The 26,988-nt window shown below is 40.6% G+C and overlaps 2 protein-coding genes across 18 annotated transcripts in view; one reads left to right on the top strand and one right to left on the bottom strand.

The window, feature by feature from the left end:
- The window catches only part of LOC108975679 (inositol-trisphosphate 3-kinase A), a 62,879-nt gene extending 56,574 nt beyond the window's left edge, over positions 1 to 6,305 (top strand). For all 4 annotated transcript variants that reach the window (XM_018944366.1, XM_018944369.1, XM_018944367.1 and 1 more), the window contains exons 3-6: positions 3,966 to 4,215; positions 4,335 to 4,603; positions 4,670 to 4,780; positions 4,953 to 6,305. In XM_018944366.1, coding sequence (XP_018799911.1) covers positions 3,966 to 4,215; positions 4,335 to 4,603; positions 4,670 to 4,780; positions 4,953 to 5,522 — 1,200 coding nt within the window. In that variant the 3' untranslated portion in view covers positions 5,523 to 6,305. The remainder of the gene's footprint in view (positions 1 to 3,965; positions 4,216 to 4,334; positions 4,604 to 4,669; positions 4,781 to 4,952) is intronic.
- Positions 6,306 to 8,299: 1,994 nt separating this feature from the next.
- LOC108975652 (basement membrane-specific heparan sulfate proteoglycan core protein) overlaps positions 8,300 to 26,988 on the bottom strand; it is a 146,287-nt gene continuing 127,598 nt past the window's right edge. For all 14 annotated transcript variants that reach the window (XM_018944321.1, XM_018944307.1, XM_018944308.1 and 11 more), the window contains 18 exons: positions 26,856 to 26,970; positions 26,649 to 26,796; positions 26,081 to 26,258; positions 25,622 to 26,013; positions 25,412 to 25,531; positions 25,020 to 25,344; positions 24,640 to 24,886; positions 24,372 to 24,543; positions 20,155 to 20,205; positions 18,463 to 18,921; positions 15,544 to 15,779; positions 15,214 to 15,480; positions 14,218 to 15,143; positions 13,744 to 14,161; positions 13,385 to 13,685; positions 12,901 to 13,317; positions 12,681 to 12,828; positions 8,300 to 8,952 (listed from right to left, as the gene is read on the bottom strand). In XM_018944321.1, coding sequence (XP_018799866.1) covers positions 8,919 to 8,952; positions 12,681 to 12,828; positions 12,901 to 13,317; positions 13,385 to 13,685; positions 13,744 to 14,161; positions 14,218 to 15,143; positions 15,214 to 15,480; positions 15,544 to 15,779; positions 18,463 to 18,921; positions 20,155 to 20,205; positions 24,372 to 24,543; positions 24,640 to 24,886; positions 25,020 to 25,344; positions 25,412 to 25,531; positions 25,622 to 26,013; positions 26,081 to 26,258; positions 26,649 to 26,796; positions 26,856 to 26,970 — 4,954 coding nt within the window. In that variant the 3' untranslated portion in view covers positions 8,300 to 8,918. The remainder of the gene's footprint in view (positions 8,953 to 12,680; positions 12,829 to 12,900; positions 13,318 to 13,384; positions 13,686 to 13,743; positions 14,162 to 14,217; positions 15,144 to 15,213; positions 15,481 to 15,543; positions 15,780 to 18,462; positions 18,922 to 20,154; positions 20,206 to 24,371; positions 24,544 to 24,639; positions 24,887 to 25,019; positions 25,345 to 25,411; positions 25,532 to 25,621; positions 26,014 to 26,080; positions 26,259 to 26,648; positions 26,797 to 26,855; positions 26,971 to 26,988) is intronic.

Here is a 26,988-nt window from a genome sequence, read left to right as displayed (position 1 = left end):
TCCGAAATGCTTTAATATATGTAGCCGAAATCAGTGGTAACTCTTTATTCAGTTACTCACACTGGGTGGTTCTAAACCGGGCTAAGACAAAGTTGAGGGTCAATTTTAGATTCCGTTTATATAAGTTTGTTTGTACATTAATCTAGCGTTAGCCCGTTAGTGGTTTTAAGGCTCTTAGGTTATTAGTCAGAACACAAACCACAACTTGCCAATGACAGGCTTGAGACGGGTTGAGCGCTGTGTTATAGGTGTCATTTACGATATGTAATTGTGAAGCAGAAGTGAGTTCAGCTTTTTTTATAAATAAATACCTTTTTCTTTCAATTCTTAAGCAATAAAAATAAACAGGTTTCTGTGTGTATCGAAAGCCACCAAATGTTTATGCTATCAGTATTATTTTGGTGCGCTGCGAGTCTGTAAATATCATCATATATCTACAGGCACTTGAAGCAAAGAAACTCTATAGAAATGTGTATATAATTTTATGGAGTACCGCCACCGTCACCACCACTGGGTGTTGTGTACAAACCGCCGAGTGCTTCTGCGTCACTGTTGATGTTTGATTTAGAATATATGCGCGGAGTACGAGGAGTGTGGGGCATGGAAATGTGCTTCGCAAAACAAGAACCGTGAGTCTGTTTACGCAGACTACGCTCGCCAACAGAGTGGCATGAGACAGACGCTGTAGAATTTCCAAGCTTCTTGAGATCATGTGAAATGAGAAATTGTCACAGGCTGTTGTTGTAGAGTTTTTTTCAAAGGCGAGAGCGTTTGTCGCGCTGTGTTGACGAAAGTGCGCTGTGCGCTTAGGCCGGGTATTTACAGCTGAAATGTGAATGCCAATCAACTGGCACGTATATTATATATTAAGCAGCATATTTTATTTACTCCTCTATTTATTTGCACAACACAACACAACATAAACAAGCACTAATTTGTTTCATTTCTACTCATTCTCGTTTCAGGTAAATATGAAAATCCTTGACGGCTTATTGCGTAAATTGGCGCTGCCCAAACTTCTGCCACAACACTTGCGTAAGTACACTGACCGCCTCACTGGCTGTATGCGCCTGTGCACCGTCGCCCGACGCCTGGGCGCGCAAGCATTTGCACACATTACCGTCAATTTAGCTTACTGCTATTTTTAACGATGTGGCGCGTTGAACATTTTTGCCTATCTGTTGCAAACTCTCGCCACAATTGGAGTCAATTTGCACAATTCATTGGCGCCAGCAGCAAAAGTATATATCGACGATGCGTTGTTGTTGCGGCCCGACTGTTATCAATTTGTGCACGCTTTGATGGTGTGGCAGTTCATGCGTTTCGGTGCTGCCAACCCATTTCACGGCGTTCCCAGTCGCGACGTGTTCGCACAAAGCCAATACATCCACTAATTTAATGAATTTAATGGACGGTGAAAAAACGCTAAACATTGGGTATAGAAATGAGAGTAGTCTATTTTTATGCCGATTACGATCAGGCCCTCAAGTCGTGATATTTAAAAAAAATAATAATAATAATAAGCGAGCTGTTAGGTGGTGGCCAATAGCCTTTTCGCAAAGATATAGTACATTAAGAGTATAGTTGAGAAATCTGTTGTTTTTGCAAAGCCGCCAGCTCAGCGATTAATGATAGGGTCGCTTAACGATGTTCTTCATTTTGTGTTTGTTCTAATGATTAAAATTCATCAGCTAACTGCTATTTATCCAGGCACACAACCAAATCCATAGCCTGGATTTGAACCTTCAGAGACGCTTTCCAGTTTCAACTCGATTTAACCTTGATTATGAATTGTGGCTGTAAATTAAAATTTTTATTTAGTATTTAATCGATCTAAATAAGAGCTTTAACCGAGCAAAGCCCAGTTAATTGATCAACGAAATCTTGTGCGAAAAGTCTATTAAAAGTATCTGTTACATCCGGATTGTAGAATGTGTTCACTAATATTTGTTTAATCTAGACATCATTACTATAATCTTCACACACTAGAATTGTTTGCTATGATTCGCGGTCGGAATACGACATTAGAATGCTCAATTAGAGAAAGTACGTGCTCAGTTTATTGTAAGTAGCGCATATAGTTGACAGCTAGTGCGGCGCTAAATCCTCGCATATAAAAGCGCTGCAGAGCACGAGGCAGCTTTTACTTTAGAAATATCATCGCCACCTGACTAAGTCTCCAGCAATCAGGTCAATTTAATAAACGCGACTCTTAATCATTGCAGTCTTTACATTCTGCCTGCTTACAGCACCCAATCCCAAACTAATCAAGACTAATCTGTATGAGTGTGCTTTTTCATTTGCATAAATTTACAAAGTTGTTGTGACAAGTTGTTTACAGCTACCGGCGCGAGCGCTAGTCGACCGTTGCTCAAGTGTCAAAAGTGCAGTAGGCGCCTGTCGCGCCCGTAAGCGGCCTAGTGCCGCGCGATCTGCATGCGGCTACAGGCTACAGCTGCATGCGCAGGCAACACCTCACCTCGATGATCTGTGAGAGTGGACTGCTGTTGTTGGTTGCATATTTGACTGGCGCGTTTGCTGTTGCATGCCAACTGATTGGCTAATTGATTATTGGCTCTCTTTATTTCTGTTACCAGGTGGGAGGCGACACATAAAGCGACAGGTGGTCGCGCTTAGCTCTTTGCAAAGGACGCTTGGAATTCCGTAATTTTCGCGAAGACTGGACGGTTCACGCAGGCATTGAACATCTCAGCGTTGCATTGCTCACGTACGTCAATTGGCAACAGTATCGTGTTCCTTCCGCAGTAGATGAGAATTCGATATGATGCGCTCACTTGGTGCGCGCTGTTCGATGACGTGGGCGCTTAAGGCGTTGGCCTTGTTGTGGCACACAGGTTCACTTGTTGAAAACTAATACATATAAATGTAGAAAATGTCTATGAGCGCACACTCTATACAAGATCTATTAGTAATGACGGCGCTTTTCTTAATTAAAATAAATGAAGTGGCGGCGGCCTGGTCACGTATTGTTGCGGTGACTTTTATGTGGGTAGATGAGCGATAACAACGCGCTACAGCGGTAATTAGCACAAGCTTTAGCTTGCAAACGCGCTTGGAGTACGTGCCGACGCTTATACTGCTGATTTTTCTTTAATTTTCACTTTTTTTTTAATTTTGAATTTTGCAAAGACGCTGTGGCGACCGCTAATTGTTATTGACGTCAGCGTGCGCGTACAAATACACATTGTGCGTTTATCAGCGCAGCCACTATGTGGTTGCTGTTGTAGATATTATGTTTGCGCTCGTGTTTTGCATGACTGCTGGAGCGTAGCGTGCAAATCGTAGCGTCGCGCTTTGTTTACCCATGGATTACGTAGTCTCCTCGTTCACACTCTCGTTCAGTTGCAGCTGGCCTCGGCCTGATAGCGCCATCGCATTTGTTTTGGCAATTAACATGGTTGCACACACGCGCACTGCAGACACACAGACTTCATATGCACTTAAGCAATTATCGGGTTGGAAAATACGCAGCAAAGTAACGCGCGTAGATACAATCAAATACTAAAATACTTCAAAACTACAAATTTTGGAGAAGTAATATAACGCCAATACATATTTATCGATGCGAGTTGTAAGGAAATATGGTAGTTTCGATATGTACAAGTTGATTTGCTAAGATTTGGTCGCGTGCGCGTGGCTGACTTAATTACCAAACATGCAGATGACGGCCCAGCAGAAGCGAGCTACACATTAAGTTGTTATGGCCAAAATTATCAGGCGCTTACGTATACGGTGGGGAGTTTTGCTGCCGCAGATAAGCGATCTGCGCCTATTTGTCAGCGCTTTTAAGCAGCTGAGTGATGTATGGCGTGTTTGACACGCCTCGGTATGCGCATAGCAAGTAAGACATTCTGCCACACCGAAGCGTGCTCGGCTCCCCATCTCACCTTCGTAGAGTTAATGCGCATTTGCTAAGTTTAATCGTGGTTTTTTCTCATTGACAGCCTTCTGGTTGGCGCAAGCTTCGCAACATTGTGCAATGGACGCCATTTTTTCAAACCTACAAGAAACAGCGCTATCCCTGGGTCCAACTGGCCGGTCATCAAGGCAATTTCAAGGCCGGTCCCGAACAGGGCACCGTCCTAAAGAAGCTCTGTCCAAAGGAGGAGGACTGTTTTCGTGTGCTCATGAAGGACGTCTTGCGCCCCTATGTACCGCAATATAAGGGGCAAGTGACCAGCGAGGATGGTGAATGTAAGTACAGAATGTATAAATGATCCGTAAAAACAATTGTTAACTGTTATATAAATTCAATTGAATTTCAATTTGGGCACTCGTTGGTCTAATGGAGAATAAAACTCTCTCGTTTACAGTGTACTTGCAACTGCAGGACTTGCTGAGCGATTTCAATCAGCCCTGTGTTATGGACTGCAAGGTCGGTGTGCGCACTTATCTCGAGGAAGAGCTTTCCAAGGCCAAGGAGAAGCCGAAGCTGCGCAAGGATATGTATGAGAAAATGATACAGATTGATCCGGATGCACCCAGTGAGGAGGAGCACAAGGCGAAGGGTGTGACCAAGCCACGTTATATGGTTTGGCGCGAGACAATCTCCAGCACAGCGACACTGGGCTTTCGCATTGAGGTGAGAGCGACCGCTACAGCGCTAAACATACTCACGAGTACTAAAATAGACAATTTTCTTTTGCAGGGCATTAAAAAAAGCGATGGCACTAGCACCAAGGATTTCAAGACCACGAAGTCCCGCCAGCAAATCAAACAAGCCTTCCGCGAGTTCGTCAATGGCTTTCCACATGCTATGGTGAGTGTTGTCAACAAAAATGGCCGAAAAGCTATCCGAATCTAATCTAATTGGGTCGTAGTATAAGTGATCATGAGCACCGATATCTTTTTCATTATGAGTGAATTAGTTTTATATTGGACTTGTGAAGAATACATGCATAACATTGTCCTTAATCTTTTGTGCCTTACAGCCCCGTTACATACATCGTCTGCAGGCGATTCGCGCCACACTCGAATGCTCCGACTTCTTTCAGACACACGAAGTTATAGGCAGTTCGCTACTATTCGTTCACGATCGTTATCACGCCAGCGTGTGGCTAATTGATTTTGCCAAGACCGTCGGCTTGCCCGAAAATCAAAAAATCGACCACAGAAGCACCTGGACGGTGGGCAACCATGAGGACGGCTATTTGATTGGCATCAATAATTTAATCGACATTTTCACCGAACTCGATGCAGAAATTGCCGTTGAAACTTCGCTAACGCCATCTTCGGCCTCTTCGTCGGCTTCGTTGTCGCCGAAACGCAATTTGAGCGAATCGGCACTCGATGACACAGCGTCCGGCAGCATGATGAGAGAAGGAGAAGTGGTCTTGGAGACGATTAAGCCAGCAAAGGTGGCTACAGTCGCCGGCACTCAGCCAACGCACAGTCCCATCGAAACCGGCTCAGCAGCGGAGCAGCCGTCTACCAGCCTTTGCGCCTTTGCAGCAACAACGGAGGAGAAAGAGTCAGTGGATGGCTCCCAGGAGGAGCGTTAAGCCAGCGTTCTTGATGCTGTACGGCTTTTGAAAGCATTGCAGATTTTGATGAAAAGTCGAAGGCCGCTCGATGACTTCACTTTGACCATTCGCTAGGGCTCGCAGAACCCCGTGAATATGAAGGATAATAATGAAATAATAGATTTAGATGGAAATTGAATTACTCGTAAGCACGCAAGACTGAACACATAGTAATTTATTGAGTTACATACATACATGCATGTATTTTATATGAGCCTACACACAAACATACAAACCTATGTACCACTAAGTAAATAAGCAGAAATTACAAAATATCTAAGTTTAAGAAGAAGCTACATTTAGCGGAAACGAGAGAGCGGAATAAGGATGGGCGCTAGACAACAGAACAACCGACACTGCTCAACGCGAGTGCCCAGCACGAGCGCGAGCCTTGGAGATTTCGCGGCTTCGACAGTAGATAATTAGAGCTATTGCACTATTTAAGTTTAACGGTGTATGCAACACACACTTCAAGCGGCTTGAAGTGGCAAAATGTGTTGCGATAGTTATGTAACTGTATTATCATATCCTGTTAGCAACAAATTGAGGCGGCGCACAGCGTTCGATCACTCCAAACGATTATTGTTTGTATTTGTATTTTATTATTTTCAAATGTCACACGCAACATTAGCCACATCAATACACACACACACATACACCTACATATGTACGCACACAATCACTGTTGTTGTGTTTAAGAAATAACTTTAAAACTTCTTAACGAGGCAATACTTTCAATAAAAAGCTTGCAATACAACAAAAGCTTGTATTTCAACAAATAACCGCAATTAAAGCCAGCGTTGGGTTGCATTTCCGGTAAGTAATGTGTTATGCCCGACTTCTCCATTTCCACTTACCATATTCAGATACCACTTGGCTTGCCTACCGCCAATAGCTGTTCTTGTGTGGGAAAACAGTGTCAAACCCTTTTTAAAACAAATATACAAAAAATTTACGAAATCGTTTTTGAATAAATCCAATTCCAAAAAATTTATGCGGTGCTTAAAGAGGCTGCTGAAAAATCAAAATTGACTGGAAAATTTACCAATATCGAGAAGTTTTGCACTTGGAGTAGATAGCAAAAGACCTGGAAATCTTCCCTCCACCTTATTTCACAACACTCATCTAAGAAAAAATGACGTTTTAAGCATTATTTCGCAAAAAACCGTCGATTTGCGACACATTTTTAATTCTCAAAAATCGGGGGTTATATCAAATTCGAATTTTCTTTAATAGGATTGTAGCCCATGCGATTCTGCAAATTTCCACATTTTTAGATTTTCTCTACGACCTCTAGTTTAGAAGTTATAAGCGTTTTTCTATTCTGCAGTTGCTTGCTTCATGCTTCTGGTCGCCTGGTAGAAATCCAGGATTTTTGTGCCAAATTGAAATGCATTTTTTTGCAGCCGGCAGCGGCAGCGGCAGAGGAGGCACCCAAAAACTCGCCGGTTGCCGTTGCATAAGCAAAGGGGCAAATTTGAAATGGTGGAAGGGGTCAAACAGGATGCATGCGGGACCGGATATGGGCATATGGCGGAACCGGAAATGAGAAATAACGTTAGCCGACTTCCGGTTTAGGGATGAAACAGGAAGTTGTGAACCGGAAACGGAAGCGATAAACCGGAAATGGGAAATTCGACACTTCCGTTTCCGGTTTGTGACTTCCGGTTTCGTCCCTAAACCGGAAGTCGGGAACAAATTTCCGGTTCCGCCATATATCCATATCCGGTCCCGCACACATCCTGTTTTGCCGCTTCCGCCATTTCAAATTTGCCCCTTTGCTTATGCAACGGCAACCGGCAAWTTTTCGGGTGCCTCCTCTGCCGCTGCCGCTGCCGGCTGCAGAAAAATTGCATTTCAATTTGGCACAAAAATCCTGGATTTCTACCAGGCGACCAGAAGCATGAAGCAAGCAACTGCAGAATAGAAAAACGCTTATAACTTCTAAACTAGAGGTCGTAGAGAAAATCTAAAAATGTGGAAATTTGCAGAATCGCATGGGCTACAATCCTATTTAAGAAAATTCGAATTTGTTATAACCCACGATTTTTGAGAATTAAAAATGTGTCGCAAATCGACGGTTTTTTGCGATATAATGCTTAAAACGTAATTTTTTCTTAGAGAAGTGTTGTGAAATAAGGTGGGGGGAAGATTTCCAGGTCTTTTGCTATCTACTCCAAGTGCAAAACTTATCGATATCGCACATTTTTTCAATGAAATTTTCAAATTTAAAACTTAACTACTTACGGACACCTGTTCAATATTTAAGGCTCATTTTCATGTTTTTTGGCAATAGAATCTCTTCAAAAAGGCAAAGAGCAGAGTTCGACATTATTTTCTTGCATGAAAAACATCTAAAATCTGATTTTTAAAGAGTGAATACTTAGAATATAAAAATTTCGATTGAACTGTTTTAATTGGCCAATTGGTGAATGAAAAGCAGCTTCGTATTTATTTTCAAACATTCTTTCGTTTATTTTAGTCGTTCATTTTTATAATAATTCATATTAACATTTTAATATTAATAATTTATTGACTTATTAACGCTTTATACAATTATTTGCCATACACATTATGATAATTACCTTTTTTTGTTTATTTCTTAAATTTTTTTCTCGATTTACATACAAATATAAGTAGAAAAATTATTATTACATAGAAATGTTTTAGTGCGTTAGTTAGTATTCATTAATATTAGACTGGCTTTGCTGTTTTACTTCCACTTCGAGAACCGGAAATTAAAGAAACTATTTGAGCATTGAATTCGAAATAAGACTGGTTTCGCTGGCAGCGCATCCGTGCTCAACACACTGGGTAACTGGAAGGCGACGCGCCCGCTTGCCTGCGCTAACTTTAATAACGGTATGCTTCGTTACGAGCCAAGTGCTGGCGTTAGTTGTGAGTCTGTCTGCTTAGATTTGCTACAATTTTACTTTAATTGCTACTGAAAAAATCTCCGGAAGGGCAGTTTCTGAGTGTGTAGTCGACTTTTTGGTGTTTGGAATTTCGCATTCGCATTCGCATTCGCATTCTTCATCTGCTTCTGCTTCCTCTTCGATTTAAAAATTATTAAACTTATGCATAAGAAATTATTGCAAAATATTATATATGACACATTATTTGATTACAGTTAACTTTGTTGTAAAGTCATTAGTGCGCTTAAGTTAAGATTTATTACAAAACGAGTATAGAGCGAACGCAGCAAACCGATTGGTGGGCACTCGGCATGCGTGCATGGTTCGTGCCAACTGCATTTTGGCGTCCGGATCCATCCGTTTGCTGGTTCGTGTGAGTGTGTGATTTGTTGTTGTAACTTAAGAACAATTCGTATTTATAAAAAGATATGTTTATTATATATAACGGTAAAAGCTACGCTCAAACGACCGGTGGTTCGGTGCCATCGTCGGTTCTGTTATCGGACGAAAAAGAAAACAACCAAAAGAAAAAGGTGAGAAAATTTGAAAAAGGCAGTAAAACGTAATTATGAAAAATAGAATTAAATTAAAAAAATTAAAATTAAATTGACAAAAAATAACACTAATTTGGCAATCAATTATATTCCATACTTATATCAATAATAATGGGAGCGGATCGGTACTCGGTAAGGGAAGAAGATGAGGTGGAAACAACCCAACTCTTCTTTCTTGACTGTCCTGCATTAAGACTTAAGCACTTGGGTGCGCATACCTTCGGACATCGCACCGAACTGGCGGGAGTGGAAATTACACGCCTGTGCGAGCTTGCTAATATGTAAGTCCATTAAGTCTACAGGCATTTGGGAAAGTATCAACCTGATTTCCTCTATTGTGGGCAAGATGAAACACAGCGGTTGGAAATAGATTGTTTCGAAGTTCATTAGGTTTCTCTTTATAATATCTCCATATATCCGAAAATTCAAAAGCATATATATTAGATATTTGGGGTCTAAGGGAACTATCGAATGGATTTTATTCAGATTTTAATTTTAAGCCTCACAGATTGAACAATACGTTTCGTAACAACCAGGCCAGTTGCACTGGGACGCACATATTTGGTGTCTAGGTGCTTGAAAACTTAAACTGACTACTTCATTGATGTTTAATTTATACACTGTAATGTGAAAGAATCAATTGGAATTAAAGAGTTGGTTATATGGGAAGGTGGTTGTCATGGATTTCGCTCATAACATAGGAATGCTTGGATAACATAAGTCACCAAATTTGCTTGAACTTGCACAAGTAGTTTTTGAGATATGGGCATTCAGGAAAAGGCAGGCGGTGGCACGTTCCCTGTCCAGTTTTGATTCTTGCTTCCATTCTGGTTGTGAAATCTGATGCCTGTGGCGAATTTATTCAGTGAGCTTACCGCGCGGACGGACGGATGGACAAACAGACAGTTACTCGAAATTCAACTTGCTTCGTTATCCTGATCATTTGTACACATCTTTATCGTCATATTTAAAAAAATTACGTCTCTCGTTGTTTATCCGTGATGGACTCCTACACTACTGAACCGATTTAGTAAAATTTAGCACACTGTGTCCAGTTTGAACCAACTTAGAAGATAGCATAATAAAAATAATCCAAATATATTTTTACAGTGAAAACTCTATTAAATGGACGTTGTGTTAAGCGGACAATTCTATTCACTGGACAGAAAGGCTGGTAAGCAGACATTGAGGAAGCAGCCCTAGAGTGTATATATTCATCTCAATTAGTTGTTGAGGTTGCAAACAAACGTTCGATGAACAAAACTCTTCTGCTCTGTGCAACATGTGGCGAGTGTATAATAACATCAATTCCCGGTAATATTTGAAAAATACATAACTAAAATAATTATATTACTATAAGGGGATTATTAAATAAATTGTAATAATAATAAAAAAAATTAATAATAATATTTATTACAATAATCATCATCGTAATAATAATAATAAAAAAATAAAATAAAATATAATAAAAAGCATTACTAATTTCAATACATGTTGAAAATTAATATTTTTTTGCTCTTATCATTCGCTTTCAGACACAACAATTTTCTAATTACTTTCAAAGAATAAGTGAAAAATAACCTCAACGGGCCTAAAGGGCCTTGTCTAAAGCCCACTTTTCGCCTAACTAATTAACCATAGCTTGCGCAATTTCACAAAATGCTTCTTATTGATCTGTTTCACAGCGCGTACTCAAATGGTAATGCTTTCAAACTAATTACAATATTTTGCTAATGCAATAATTAACTACAACACATACATACATATACTATATATTTCTCATTTTCATTTTTCATACTTTTTAAGCTATATTTATGCATATATATATATATATATATAGGTACATATAATATTTATATACATATATTATCAATACTCTTCTGTATATTTTTTCCTATTACTGTATATTTTAATTAAATTTGCATAGTAAATTACGCTATATTTTATTATTACCGTTGTACGTTAATTTCAAGCTATTTTTTGAGCAACTTCGAACTGCTAAATATCTTCAAAGCATTTTCGAGAAGCCTAAAAGCATCTTTTCTGTCGACTTGTTGACTTGTCGATTTGTAAATATTAAATACGTCGTCAATATTTTTTTCTAATATATATACATATTTATAAATGTTTGTATTTTTTATTTACTTTTAATTGACTTTTGATGTGCATTTTGATATTTTACAAAAAAGAAAGAGAAAAAATTATAAAATACAAAAAATCGAAACAGTAGTGAGACATGTTTTTTTATTAAAAAAAATCCAAATATTTTCACATTTTATATTGGGTAGTCGAAAAAGTCTTTTAGTACTTTGTCAATAGAAGTCGTTTATCTCCAGTGCTAACAATCATATTGTGTCATACCATATGCCAAGAATGCCTCGAAATACGAAAAGACTTTTTCGACTACTCAATATTAAAATTTTGGTTCCATTCAAAACGTGTTGTATCAGCCATCATTTTAGCTGTGAGACGAAGAAATTTTTGCGAGGATATGTTTATCTAAAATTTTTAATAATTTAATATTTTTAGAAATTGCTGTAATTATTTTTGAATATATAGTAATTCGTAATTTGTTCATAGAAACCTTTAGCACATACATATTTGTCGCTAATAATCGCATATTTCAGTATTTGTAGATGGTATAATACAACAGTTTAGTTCACACTATATACTATATTTTATATGTGTATATGTATGTATGTATGTTTGTATGTACAATATTTCAGTATGAATATCCATCTGCGCAAACATTAGCTAACTAACTCTTTCACACATTTAATCTTAGGAATCGCTTATAAGCCTTATCTATTCGCAAATTAGCTTTCAGCATAATGGCAGATAAGTATTATGTATACTATATATGTATGCATGCACATAGAGTTTTGATCAACTCAAGGCCTCGAACTAAATATACGAGCCGCCCGCTCTATTCGCTATTTAGGCACAAATTTCCCACAGACCTTTATATTTAGCATTTAGTCTCGGCTAGCCACAGAAACGCACATATAAACCACATTGAATTTAACTCTTATCTAACATTATAAATGCTTTCTTAAAGATCTAAATCGATGCAAGCTCATCACTGCCGCCATTTCGTTACTGTTACACGAGTAGTCGCGCATAGGCATAAGCGAGTGTTTCCAGATGCCACCAACCATGCTCAAGGCGTTATTTCAAGCCACTCCCAAGTGTGTACGACCGCTGCGCTTGCAAACTGCCGCGCGACAGCACATTTTGCGCACACGAGTGTACATAGGCCAGCAGAGTGATAGTCATAGTTAGCGGCAAGCAGCAGCAGAGCAACGAAACGACGTTCCACTGCACGATGCACTCCAAGTGCAGACTGTTTGTTTGGGAGTAGGCGTTCGGTGCGCTGTTGCGGTAGTATGGATTATTGGTGGGGCGCGGGTACAGTATGTGCACCGGTGGCGGTTGGTCGAACTCATCGAAGAGCGATGGATCAAAACGCGCGTCTATGAAGTCGATTTCGTGGTAAACCAAACTAGACGGATTCCAACTGCTGCAATTCCAGGCATGAGGGAGCAGCATGCGTTGAGGGAATACAAATCACTTATCTTAAAACATATGACTATGCATATAGTAAGAGGCGCTTACGCTTCTAAATTACTTTTTAACTAGGTAATAAGTAGATCGTGGTTTTAACTTACTGTGAACACGTATCCACATTTTGGCCGCTAATGGCCGCAGTGCCTAATTGTATGATGCCTCGCGCTTCGCCTTCCACGACGCGCACGCAGCCGTTGAAGTTCTTGGTGTAGCGGCCGCCAGTGAATTTGGCTACATCCGGCGTGCCACCTGCAAAATGACACGAGTACATTGTAATATCAGTAAACATGCGCATATATGATTTCTTGTTGTTGCACTTACCAATGAACACATGTCCCGGTAGGTTCATTTGATCTTTGCCGGTCGGACGTGTTTCGCCCGCATCCAACAGGTGATCCAACTCGAGTACGGCAGTGTTGTCCGTGCGCTTAATCAAAACAATGTGGCGGCCGCCATCGTCGATGCGCTTGTCTGGATTGCGAATGACCGTTTCCTCGCCGTTGAGGCGGAACGAGAATTCAACGGTGCCATCAACTATGGCTAACGCCATGAAATCTTGTCCGGTATATTCCTCATCCTTCTTTTGGCCCCACCAGAGCAGCAGGCCATTGGGATCGGTTGTGGAGAATACCATCGCTGCGAATGAGTATTTTTGTTCGACGTCCGAGTTGAACTGATCGCGGTTGATCTCCAAATAACCGTTGCCATGGAAGTTGGCGTCATATACCAGACTTATGTCTAGATCATTAGAGAGAAATGCGGTTAGTATTAGCATAACAATTGAGTTGAGGGCTCTACGACTCACGTTCTTCACAGTGCATGCCGGCAAAACCAACTGGACATGAACAAACGGCTTCGGTGTCGTGCACACTGCAGCTGCCGCCGTTTTCGCACGGGTCGCTGGCGCAGGCATCTACTAGCTGGTCAACTTTCTCACTTGGTGCTTTGCTCTCTGTGCCCTTCGCTGGCTGGAGTTTAGTGGCATCCTGCTCGAAGTTGTCGAAGGACTCATTTTGATCGATCTCGTTGATTTCGCCACAGTTCTGGATGTTGGCGGCATCGATAACATCGGCAATCAGGTGGATTTGTCGTTGACCCTCGAACAACTATGATGCAGTAAATATATAATTTAGGAACATTCTACAAATTGTTATGGACACTTACGCCTGAGATGCAGCCATCAAAGCCTTGCGTAATGTTTACGTCTCGGTTTAGTTTGACGTTTTCGTGATCATAGCCGCCCACGTACAGGGGTGTTTTTATGTACAGCATGCGCGCCAACTTCGTTGCCTTGGCTCGTTGCTCTGGTTCGTTGCCAACACGTAGGATGCCTTCCCCGAAGCGACGAGATATCTCGATTTCGGTCCATTTGTTAACTGGTAACGGATTTTGAGATCGCACCAGTACTGGATTTAGACGCGCGCCGGTGTTGATAATCAGCTCCACGTGTTTGTCGCGTAGCAGTACAGCAATGAAGTCGCCGCTGGGGAGTTTAGATTCGGCGGCGTAGAGCAAGACTGCATCATGTAATGAATTAGGTCTCACCTTCAATTTCACATTCAATTTGGAGGCGCGTGGTGTCCTGTAAGTCATTGTACAATAAAATAAAAGTTTTGAAGGCAACTCAGTGTAACTTACGGATATGCAGCATAGCTGTTAAGCTTGAACGCCAAGCTGTTCTCATTCAAGTGTTCAATATACTGGCAACGGTCACCAGTCTTGTTCAGCGGACAGAGGCATTCCATGCCGGTTTCGGTATTTTCACAACGTCCCCTGCCACAAATACCTGGGGTGCATTGTGTGCCCTCGACGCCACAGTTATGTCCGGTCCAGCCCTGTTGACAGATGCAGGTGTACGCCACTTCTGTTTGACTCTCAAGGCAGATTCCGCCATTTTCGCAAGGATTCTGTTGGCATGGACGGCAGGCAGTAATACCCTCCTTCAATTTCGCTTCCTTCATCAACTCAACGATAGTTCCTTGAAGAGTAAGGCGACTGATGCAGCCCACGAAGCCAGCTTGCTGATCGACTGCATCATGTGGCAGCATGTCCCAGTTAGGCACTCCGCCGATGTACAAATCTTCGATGAGATCTAATGGCGAGATTTGCGCAAGTGTGGGGAAAGCGACTGGATGCTGATCGTCAACCTGTATGTAGCCATCACGACGGAAACGATTCACGCGCACTGTGTGCCACTCATTGAGTGAAACTGGACGCTCGGAGCGTATGACCATCGGTTTGCCGTCGAAGTCAAAACGGAATTCAGGATAGCGATCCTTCAGCAACAGTGAAATGTAGTCGCCGCTACCACGCTTCTGGCCGTTGAAGAGCAACAGACCGTTGGGCTGCTCGGGGCGGAATGTAATGTCAAAGTTGAATTTGATGTATGACTCGGGCAATGTGGGGAAAGACATATAGCTGACGGGTTCCTGATGGAAACGCGGAATCGCCCCGGTGACTACTAATATGACGGGATAATCCACGGACTGTCCATCTGGAGTGCTTGATGTGCAAATGTAGGTGCCGGCATCATTTGCCTGCACATCTTGTAACTCCAGGCGCTCCTGGAATTAGAAATGGAACAATCATATATGGTAAGTATGACGATAATTGACTGTGAAAGCCAATACTCACGTTGTACAGATCGCGATCACCTTGCATTTGACCGTATTGACGTGACCAACGGTAACTGCCCGGCACTTCCGCATCACAGTTCAGCTGGGCAGATGAGCCGACATTGGCATGAACCAACTTCGGACGTTTCCATTCGTGCGGCCACTCCTCGATACCGAGCGTGTAGCTGGTGGTGTACAGCTCGCCCTCGTCTGTCTTGCACTTGCAGCGGTAGTCACCAGCGTCGGAAGCGGAGACATGCGAGATGACGAGCCGATTACCGATTTGCTAAAATCCCCAGCACAAAGTGAGGTTGAGAATAAGAAGGAGAGAAGACAATTGACAACTAACCTGTATGTTTAGTGGTAGTGGCGAGCCATCGGCACGTTCCCATATGACATCCGTGTAACTGCTGTCCGAGGAATAACACTCGACCTCCGTCGACTCACCGATGCGTAATTGCGACGACTGTTGATCTAGCTTCAGACTGCGGTCACGTGGGAAGGTCTGCTGTAGTGGAGGTGGGGTGGAGAGCTCCGGTAATGCTTGTGGTATTGCGGGCAAACGAATTGTTGGCACTGCCGCTGCTATTGTTATTGTGTGCGTGCGCATATTGCATATTGCATTTTGCAGATAATTTATCGATTTATGCATGCGCATTTATCGACAGTGAAAATGATCGAGATCGAAATCGAAATATTGACCAACCAGCATACCGAATATTCATTCAAACGAATGCATTGGCGGGTGGCAACGTCAATTCACAGGCCATACCAAGTGCAGCACGCAGACACATACACGCACATTGATTTTATATTTGATGAATAGCGTTTTTGGTTTTTATGATGAGTTTTGTTTTTGGTTTGATTTGTTTTTGTTTGCAATTAGTTGACATTTGAGATTTTAAGTTACAAAATGAGTTACAAGTCGATATGTTTGGCGATGGACGTGTGACGTGTGACGTGTTACGAGTAAGGCGATTGACGATGTGTTATCGATAACATTTTGATGACGATAATTTGCAAAGTTGTTGGCCAATTTCGGTATTTGCGCATTTTCGCGTATTTTTGAGTTGTTTTCGATTTTGCATTTTGAACGAACACACAAAGTAGCAACGACATGGATGACAAACAGAAGTCGAGGCGATTAATCGACAAGCGTTTGGTGGTCATGGTGGTGGTGGTGGTTGTTTTGGAAGTAGGATGGGAGTTTTTGATAGAGGGTGAGGTAGGAAATATTTAGGCGGTGGTAATGGTTGGTCGTGGATTGTGGGAGGAGAAGTAGAGAAAATACAACGATTAGCAAAATTTGGAAAAATCAATTTGTTCACAACATAAATTCAACATTTTTTAAGCTAACAAAGTAATACAAAGTACTAAGTTTACAAATGAGACTAGACAAGGCGAGTGGTGTGTCTTTGTAATTGTGGAATTGGGAAAAATTACCGGGAACTGTTGGAGGGAATTAACTACTACCAATGCCAAATGTAACAGACAATAAAAAAAGATCGGACAAAAGCAAGAAAACAAAATTCAAAAATAAATCAACTCAAAAACCATACAAATGCCGATTTCACAAATTGAAAAATAAAAAGATTTTGTAAACGAAAGAAGGTAAATAAATTTCGAAAAACCGGTTAGTGCATTTTAATCACAAAATTTTGGTACGGATTTTTTTTGTTTTCAGTTTCAAGGATTTCCATACTTTTAGTAATGATGACGTTAGAAAGCCAGATAGAACAGCATGCAAGCCTACAGATGTAAGTATATGGTTTGGTGTCGCTAAATGGCAATGTGTGCATGCATGTGTATGTGTACTTGATCAATGTAGGCAATTGAAAGTCGCTATAAAGTGATGTCATGCATGAGTGTGTGTGAAAACTTTGTCGGTGGTGTAGTTACAGGTATTTACATATACACAAACTACCTACATACATACATACATACATACATTTGAGCAAACACTATAATACTTGCTAACTATATATAACGGTATACTTATCAGCTCTACTATGTTTCATAAATTTATAAGTACACTAATACATACATATATATGTACATACACTAGTGCTACTGCAATTCATAAATGCATACATACAGCTACCCTGTGGCTGAGTGTAAGGCCTTTAACGGCATAATTCTTGCAAGCAGAACGCATGGGCAGCGCTTCGATGCAAACATGCGCAAAAATAATAGTATATTCTTTTCCGAAATTCACTGTTATCTGTTGTCTGTGCAACCCAGGCGCTCTAGCTTGCCTCTTTTGTACTTACAACGGGTTGGTATTGCTGAAAAAAACCTACACTATTTATACAAGTTAAGGCTAAGGGCATACGATTTACATATGCATATTAAAACGCGGACAGGTATAATTCGTTATGCAGCGAGGAATTCAAAATAATTACAACGCGTCGGCTTGCGCGTTAGCTTTGAGCAGCATGTGCGGTTGAATGGCGACAGGCGAGTGCAATGTTAGTAGATTGAAGTGGGTATTGAAAATAATTTTGCTGGCCCGAAATATTTTTAAAGGGTATTCGGTCCATATATGAAATGAGCATGTCTTCTGCCAGCCGAATTGGAAGAATATGTATCGGGAACAGTTTCGAGTGACTTTATTTTTATGTATCCTTCACCAGCAGGTCACTCAAGGCTAGAGTTTTGAATTTGCAATTATTGGTTAGTATGCTTTTAGACGCTTATGCGTGTTTCGGTTGTAGATCGTATACGACTTCACAAGCGGAGTTTTTCAGCGTACTTTAAGTGCTTTATTTTTACGCGTTCTTCGCCACCAATTACTGTACCAAGAGATAAGCTTACACTAATTATACAAGTCCGCTTTTAGGCGCCTTTGCGTGTTTGCATTGTTGTTGCGTACTATGTATTAAGTGTACATTTACTTTGGGCGCGCTCTAAGCTTACTTGCAGCACAACAGTTAAACAGTAAAGCTTCAAATACGTTGCTGCAGTGGGTGAATTCTACTTTTGCCTGCGGTGTTTAAAGATACCGTTTTGTGTACGTTTAAACCACAATTTTACCGTTAATGACTACAACGGTTTCTACACATGCGTACAGTGTGCTCGTTTGTGTTGATTTTGTGTCCTACAACTTAACTTCAAAGTGAATACAAAACAGAGATAGGGTTTCAAACTTAAAAGGCGGGTGTTTGTGTGCGCCTGTTCCATGTACGAAAGAAATACAGAGTTCAAATCCAAAACAAGGTGCGCAACAAAATAAAAACCAAACAAACAGGACAGAAAATTCAAAACAAACCAAGTGGTGGGCGGAAAACGGTCGTCGGCAGCAGATGGCGTCGTTTTTTCAGGCGCAGCCGCTGCTTACGCTTGTGTGAGTGCGTGTGATTATTGCGGCGCTCCTTGTGGCTGCTGTGGCTGCTGTGCCGCTTTTTCCAGCGCTTGTAGCTCGGCTTCTGCGTGGGTTTCTGCGTTGCCTTCTGCGGCGACTTGTGCGTAGGTGGTGCACTCATTGGCGCTGGCAGCGGTGTTGCTGTTGGCGTCGTCAGCGATTGTGCCGTCACCAATGTGGTAGGCGGCTGTGGCGGCGTGCAGTTGAATTCGTCCGAATGATCTGTGCAATCGTGTATGCCGTCACATACCATCGCCGCCTTGATGCAGGTATGCGGGTGCGAGACACACTTGAAGTCGTTCGGTTGGCAAGCGTAGGAGAGGCGCGTGGGCGGCTTGGAGATGAGCGCTTTGGGTGCTTTGAAATCTTAGCGCGTGAGTGAAGTGTGGTATATGTGAAATGCGCGTGATAAATAGTCAGTGCGTTTGCATTCAACAACCAAAAAGGCAACGTGGAGGGCGAAAATGAGGCGCATCGCGCGAGTAGTGTGAAAAGATTGGTCAGAGAGTCAGTCGATGATGCGCCATGAGGGGCAGGTGAGTACGCGATATATATGTGGGTAGAGGTGAAAAAATATGAAAATAAAATAGTTTCATTAGGCTAGTATATCTGTCGGATGCCGAAAATGAATTCAAATGAACGTACTAAATTTAAACAAAGACACTACGCGTTCAATAAATATACACTACACTACACTACAGCTACATATACACACATACAAACTACTGGCTTCTGAGTGGAGCAGTGAGCGCGCCGCTAAGCGGGTATAGTGGCATTTTAAATTTTAAATATCAAAAAAGACACGCCGCTTACGGACGCCTTCACCCCCAGTGCTTACAGTAAATCTAATAGTAAATGCTAATGTTAATGCTTAGAGCATTTTTTTCAATAATAAGTGTTCCAAGGCTGGGCGCAGAGTGGAGCGAGCACTGAAGCGACGACCACAAGTGGTGGAAGGAGGTAAGTACAAAGCCATAGTCGACGTGTTTCCAATCACTCTCCACTATGCGCTCAGCCTAAATTTCGTTTGAGTTTAGTCAAATCGCATGTATTAATTATTTCGTTGATCGGTTTTTAAGCCGAACGCGAGTTACACAAAACCAGTAAATATTAATTTTTTCGTTAGAGATCCTTTAAATTCCTGGCGAATGTTTTTGTTTTTACAAAAGAAGGAATGCTTGAGTTGAATATTTAAATAATGTCGGGACTCGCATAAAAATTCTAAAAATTCTAGCTACAGAAAACACAAATCCAAAGAGGAATTTATATTACATTGGAATGGCAGGGCTGTATGCATCGTTTTGTTCACACTTCGTGGCATATTATATACAATTTTATGCTCGTTTGTTTATATATTTGGACAACAACTACAATTTTTTTATTTCACTAACTACGTATTGATCTAAATTAGTAATACCATACATTTGCCAAACTAGACAGTGACTCACAATAAACTTTGAGTATTGTTCTCTTTTTTGCTTTTGTTTTTGCATTTGCTATTATAACTACGAGTACTATTCGGTAAACACGAGCACAGCCACTAGCCAATATGGTTTCTAACTAAGTAAATTTTAGGATTTAAATTATTGTTCCACACACCTGCACAGAAATATAATACGACGCAAGGGACCTCACTTATGCTGTAACCTCCTGTGAACGCCATGCGATATATGCAAGCGCGAGTGTGAGGCGTCGTGCGTATCGTATGTGTGCGCGAGCACCGTTCGGGGTTTTCCCAAAGGTTCCGTTGGCGATCAAACGCGGTTTTGTTATCGTTATCGTTTATGAGTTCGTGGCGATTTTTGCATTCGGATGATATTTGTTTTGATGACATTTGTTTTTGTTTTTGGTTTATGAAGTCGTTTGTGTTGCGATGTGGTGAACGATGAGAGTTTGTCGAGTTGGTGTTTATGTGTTTGCGTGTGTGTGTGTGTGTGTATGTGAAAATGAGACGTTGTATGTTGTTTTTGGTTTTGCGAATGGCACAAATTGATTTCGTTGTTGTAGTTTTTCATGTTGTACACATTTTTGTTTATTTTTTTACATTTTCATTTGGCAAAAAAGTTTGCAACATTTTTGAAGTGTAGCAGAGAGTAAGTTGAAGAGAGAGAAAGAAAGATAAAGAGAGAAATAAAAAGAAGCAGCATTTAATAAACAAAGAAAAATATTTCGTGTTTCTAATTTTGTACGTTTTGTGAAAATCAGCAAAATTTATAAAAAAGTTAAAAAAATATAAAAATCACTTTAATTTAATTCTTTTATTCTTTCCAATTAACAAACTGATTTGACTTATTGAGAATCTACTAAGCCTACAACATGTACAGGAGATAAGGGAATACAAAAATACAAAGATTTACTAAACCGTTACTTTAAGAGTGAACATATAGTATAGCGGTAGATAGGCATACAAATACGTATAGATAGAGAAGAGAAAGTGAGAGAGAGAGCGAGTGTACGTGATGGCAGTTACATAAATTACTAGTGAAGTGTGTACATTTTTTACGATAACGGTTAGCACAGTGTGCTGGTTGCTGGTATCCGCTTCCGTTGAGAGTTCTCACACATTACCACACTAACACATAATTAAATTTGTGCACGTGGATGTGAAATTGTGTGCTTGCAACTACAGTTGTGTGCGTGAATAAAAAATGGACGTATTCGTGTTTGTGTATATGTGTATTGTAGGCATTACAAATCGGTATTGGTTTACAGCGAACGTATGCAAATAATGCTTTCATTTTACTATAAACAGCTTTTCGCTGAGCTTTCACGAAAAGCTCAAATTGAGTTGATTAAAACGGCCGCTAAAACTAAAAAAGCTTACAGCGGACGTGGCAAGCAACTTAAATTGAGCTTTTGGTGAAAGCTTTCACTCGATAGAATACACCTTTTTAAATTACAATACAATTGGGAATGGTGACCGACAACTGGTGACTACTTATACAGTTAAATACATGTGTATGTTTACACGCGTGTTGCGTACAACTACCAATATGACGGGATGCTTGAGTTTTTCACTGCGGTTTTCTTACAGAAAGACATTATAATATTTAACCTTATAGTTTACAACATAAATTACGCTACATATGGTCTGTAAACATACATAAATACATAGAGCTAATGATGCTTAACTTTTACAACAAAATATTTATGCGTATGTAGGCTTGTTTCGATGTAACACATAATGTTATATAACACTCAACAATTAACAGTTCTATAATATGATTTGTACATAAACATAAAGTTAAAAGACGCGGTGGAGAAAATGAGTTATGTGATGCGGAAATGTAAAGAAAAGCTGTCATGGTATGAGTTTGGGTTCGCAAGCGTTAAAGAGTGTCGAAAGCTCAAATTTATCGGATTTATTATGACAAATGTAACTAATGTTTTAAAAGTAGCTCAAAGTTCAAATAATTTATAGATTTTCTTTCAGAAAAAATTGTAGTAGAGCGAGTAAAATATGCTTGTTTCGAGACAGAGAATTTAGCTTTTATTAATTTAAAACATGAAAGCTCATGAAACAGATTCAGAATTTAAATTTGAAAGTCTTACATTAACATTAACATACAAAAAATCGTCTTATATTGTGATTTATCATTTTATGTTATCGTAAAACAAGTGCTTTTGTGCGATGGAGCTTTCACTAATGACACTAAAAGCTTCTTGTTAGCTTTTCTTAAATGCAAATGTCTTTAATCGGTTAAAGTTGTATAAATCACTTTAAAACCCGTTGCACAATTATAATTATTTCATTCGAATACTCAAATACAAAAGTGTGTGCGTGTGTGTGGCGTCTGTGTGGTAGGTAAGTTGAAAAATAATGCAAAGTAAAGCGAAAAAGCGAGTTACAAGATGTAGGAAACTATTTATGCGTGTAGAATGAATGGAGCGTGTGGTAGCACGCCGCTCAGCAAGTGTCGCGGAAGTGGGGTGCGTGTGACGCGTTAGAGAAAACAGCACAAAGAATACACCGAAGATGAGGGGAAACTGAAAAGTGATAATTTTGAAAGATCCATAACCAAAATTTGTCGTACAAATGCCCGTAAATTTGGCAGCACTAAAATCAATTACGTAGGTGAGGCGCGTGGACATAAAACACACTATACTAAAAGGAAGTGTTGAAAACTCGCATAACAAAAAAGTAACTTAAAAACTGTTTTCGTACTAAAAAAGCATTGGCAAATAATAAACAAAGAAACAGTGTCACGCATGTGCAAATGCCAAAGCATTGTGCTGCTGAACGGTTTTCAAAACCGGCGCGCTCAAAAGTATGTTACGCATTTCCGAAAGCCACTCAGCAACGTTTGGCAAATTACACGACGCATGGCACAAAGCTAGCGCAACGAAAGGCTAACAAAATACTTGTTGAGACAAAACTTTGCATAGAAGAAATTAATAATTCATTCGAGGTGAAATTGTTAATAAATTCTGTGTATTTATTCATATTCTTTTCATTCTTTTTCCACTTAATTATCAAAATATATTCAATGGCAGCCAGTTGTTGTAGTTGTTGCATTTGACATTAAGATTATTATGATTACGTTTACGATTACGATTACGATTATTAAAACAGAGAGACAGAGAGAAAGGGTTGACAATAAAAATTGCAATTGAGGGCAGTTAAACAAAATCGAGCTTACAAATAATTTTTGGGACTTCTGGGATACTTGGGATTAGAAAAATAACAGTCATGGATTCGAGGGTGGGGATTGAGGATTTCAAGTTCTAAGTTTAGGGTTGTGTGTGATCCATGTGGATGCATGGGCAGTTTCGGGTAGTTATTCATAATATTTGGCATGCAATATTTTGCGTAAATTACTCATTTTTACAATAATAACAATAAGGTAATAATTTGGTAAAATTAAATAACTAAAATGTTTCAATTTCATTTTTGGCTTTTTCTTTTTGTTTTCGATTTCGAAACATTTCTATTTAGTTTCTGCTTGCAATGAAAATTCGCTGAACATTGCGTGAGCTGGGTGGTGCATGTTTCGGCTGTTTTGCTAGGGTTTGTGTCTGAGGTGTGAGACTGCGCATGATTGTTTGTTTTTACCACCACCAGATAAATAACAGTTAAATTTACAAAAACTACACTATTTATACAAAATATAAAATATATACAAAGGTTGTGAGTTGTTCTTTCTGTTGTACGGGTAATTTTGAAATTCAGTTTAGCTGTTAATACTATTTACAAAATGGATTTTAGTTTCGTACGGCATTTACATATTTTTTTTCGTTTAATATTTATACAAACTAGTTAGCAAAAAGTTAGAACTAGGAAAATTTCAGGGTTGTTGTTTTAGGTTGTGTGAGTAGTTGGTGGACTAACTGTTGAAACCACTAAATAAGTAGGTATTTAACATGAGTAAACACGGGGGTGTCAATAAATGGGGCTCAAACAGCTAATTAAGAAAAATCAGTGGTGGAAATTTAGCTCACATTGCGAATTTCGTCTTGAACATGCTCCAAAGCATTCAAATGTTTTCATTGATTTTAACTTCGATATTAATTGTAAAATATATATAAAAAAGTAATTTGCATCAAAAGTGTGTTAGCAAGTCACGTATGTTTTTTTTTCTTATTTTTTGTTTTATAAAAATATATGTCTAACTTTGTTCATTTTTTTCATATTTTTTCACTTATGCTTCGCAAATGTGATATTCATATGTTCCTCGTAAGTTTGTTTTTGTATTGTGTATTTTTTTTTTAACATATAAATTTGATTTCTTGTAATTATTAAGCTCGTCTAGCCTTGTATCGTCGTGTTCTTTCTTTGGCCCTTCCAATGGTATCAGGAAAATAGGGATTATACTCACGCTTGATAATCAGATCTACAAACGACGGTGCTGAGCGACTGCCGCCTGTCGAATAGGACTCGCAAACGTAGCGGCCTTCGTCCGGCTTTTGTACACCGCGCAGATAGAGTCGCTGATCGCGCACCAAAGCGTTGCGTGGCAGTGGTCGACCGTCTTCGCGGTGCCATTCGTACTGCGAGTGAGCAACGGAAAAAAGTGTGTAGTTAGTAAAGTAGTTAGTTTTTGAGAAATTGGAGTAGTAATTGCAAGAGCTTTCGTTTGCACTTACTCTGATTTCGCCGCGTAACGTTTCGCGAACGGACTGCACATCACAATCCAGTGTTACGTCGTCACCCTCGCGTATGTTGTAAGTCTGCGCACGTGGCGATGGTAGGTAGGGACCGCGGCGGTTAACGGTGACCTCGGCCATTTTCGTGGTGTTGCCGTAGCGGTTGGAAGCCGAGCAGTAGTAGCGACCGGCGTCAGCTGGCGTAATACCGTTGAAGCGCAAGTACTGTCCTTCGATGCGTGCAGTGCTGCGAGTAGGAAATAGGAAACGCCAAGGGCATTGTTAGCAAAGCATAGCAATAAAAACCGCATTAGTACCAACTAGGTTGCCCGGTGACGTCACAATACGGTTATAGCAAGAATATCAATGTTCGCACTTACTCTGTCAAGGGCCGATTGTGGTCGGTGTGCCAGGACACTTCGATGGGCTGTTCGCCAGTTACTTCGCAGTAAACGTCGATGTTGTCATTAACAGTTACCACAATTGGTATGTTAGGGTGGAATGTGATCTGGGGAATAGGCACTAAGACCAGCTCAGCAATAACGAAGGATACAATGGTACCGCGATTGTCTATCGCATTGCAGATATATTTGCCGCTGTTTTGCTCCTCCACTGCTGTAATGATCAAGCTTCTTTGTTCCAAGTACGAGTTTGGTGGCAGTGGACGGCCATCCTCTCGTTTCCAACTTGTCATCAACTCAGGACCTACAATATTATAAAATCATCGTTATTTACAGCACGAGTACAAAACTGGCGGCGCTATTAAATTTACCGAGGTCACAAGTTAGCCTTACGGCTTCACCTTTGTTGGCGCGATACACATTCTGTGGTGGGTCATACTGTGGCGGGCGTGGGTAAATTGGGTAAGGATTACGTATCACATCGCCATCGTCTATGAAAATAGAAAGCAAACAAGAGAAAGGAAGCGATTATGCCTTGCCCACCGTAAAAGTTGCATTTAAGACGCCTGAAGTGTACTTACGTGGCACATCGCCGCGGCGTGGTCGTACTTCTACTGACACAGAGCTATCAGCAGTGCCAGCTTCGTTGCTTGCTATACACTTGTATGTCTTGGCGTCGTTGCGATCTACACGGTACTTCTCCAAGAAGGCTTGGTTGTGTGTGGGTGGCAAACCGCGGTTGAATTCTGTGGTATCATCCACCCACTGTACTATGGGGCTGGGTACACCAGTAGCCGTGCAGATCACCTTGAGTTCATCACCTTCAGTTAAGCTCAAGTATTCGTCATTCGGCTCAAGTGTGATTACGGGTGGCGACATAACGGTCACCTTTTGCACCACTGTCGCACGTCCCACATCGTTCTGTGCAATACATTCGTAATCGCCGGAGTCTTCCAATTGAATTTCACGGATCCTATTGCAAATATGAAAAAAAAAACATTAATTTCTGGTACTGAGCCTATATAGTACGGGTGCCATACATTATGTAGCCGGGGCTGATTTCCTGGCAGCGCGGCGACAAGGGTTTGCCGTCAACGCGACGCCACTGTACACTAGGATCGGGAATACCAGTTCCACTGCAGTAAAGCATAGCCTCAGTGCCCACAGTAACTGATTGGGGACCGGGCGGGTGTACGTCTACGGTTGGGCTTTCACGTGCTGCAATCAAGCAAATCATTGTTGTTGTACATATTAATATAAGGAGCAAGTGATTTGGGACGTTCTTATTACCGACTCCTTTCTTGTAAACTTGCATTTTGGATAAAAAAAATTCAATAGGAAAAAAAATGTGGAATCACAAACATTTTAAATCGGATTGCGACAATTAAAACAAACGGGAGGAGAAGAGAAAGAGAGAAATTATGTAGAAGAATAAATCAAATTAGTTTACAAGATTCCGCTTGCCAGCCACGAATAATTTTTACTTATTGAATAACGCATTTTGTCTTTGGTTGTGAAGTGTGGTGGAGTGTTAAGAATGATTTACAGTGGTCGGTTTCGAGTTCAAACTATGCCTAATTCGTGATTCATGGGCTTTGCTTTACTTACGTTCAACGTCGATAATAGTGTTTGATTCATCAGAGCCTGCAATATTCTCGGCAATACACAAGTACATGCCGCGGTTCTCAGGACGCGCATTGATGATGCGCAGAACGTTGCCGGTTTGTTGTACATTATCAGCAAGTGCCTCATGAACCTATAAAGAGCATAGATTTCAGCGCTCAGGTTTGCTATGTGGTCAAATTTTGACATTACCTTGGTCCATTTGATGCTGGGGTAGGGCGAACCTGTGGCCTCGCAGGTGATAGAGAAATCTTGTCCTTGTATGATGCGGTTCTGTTCGGGCAAGCGTTTTACAACCGGCTCGATACTGTAATATGAGCAAGAT

The sequence above is a fragment of the Bactrocera latifrons genome, unplaced genomic scaffold, assembly GCF_001853355.1.
Source record: "Bactrocera latifrons isolate USDA-ARS-PBARC rearing strain unplaced genomic scaffold, ASM185335v1 scaffold_68, whole genome shotgun sequence".
NCBI classification, from domain to species: Eukaryota; Metazoa; Arthropoda; class Insecta; order Diptera; family Tephritidae; genus Bactrocera; species Bactrocera latifrons.
The sequence above is the reverse complement of the archived record's forward strand: the minus strand, read 5'-3'. Positions and strand labels throughout refer to the sequence as shown.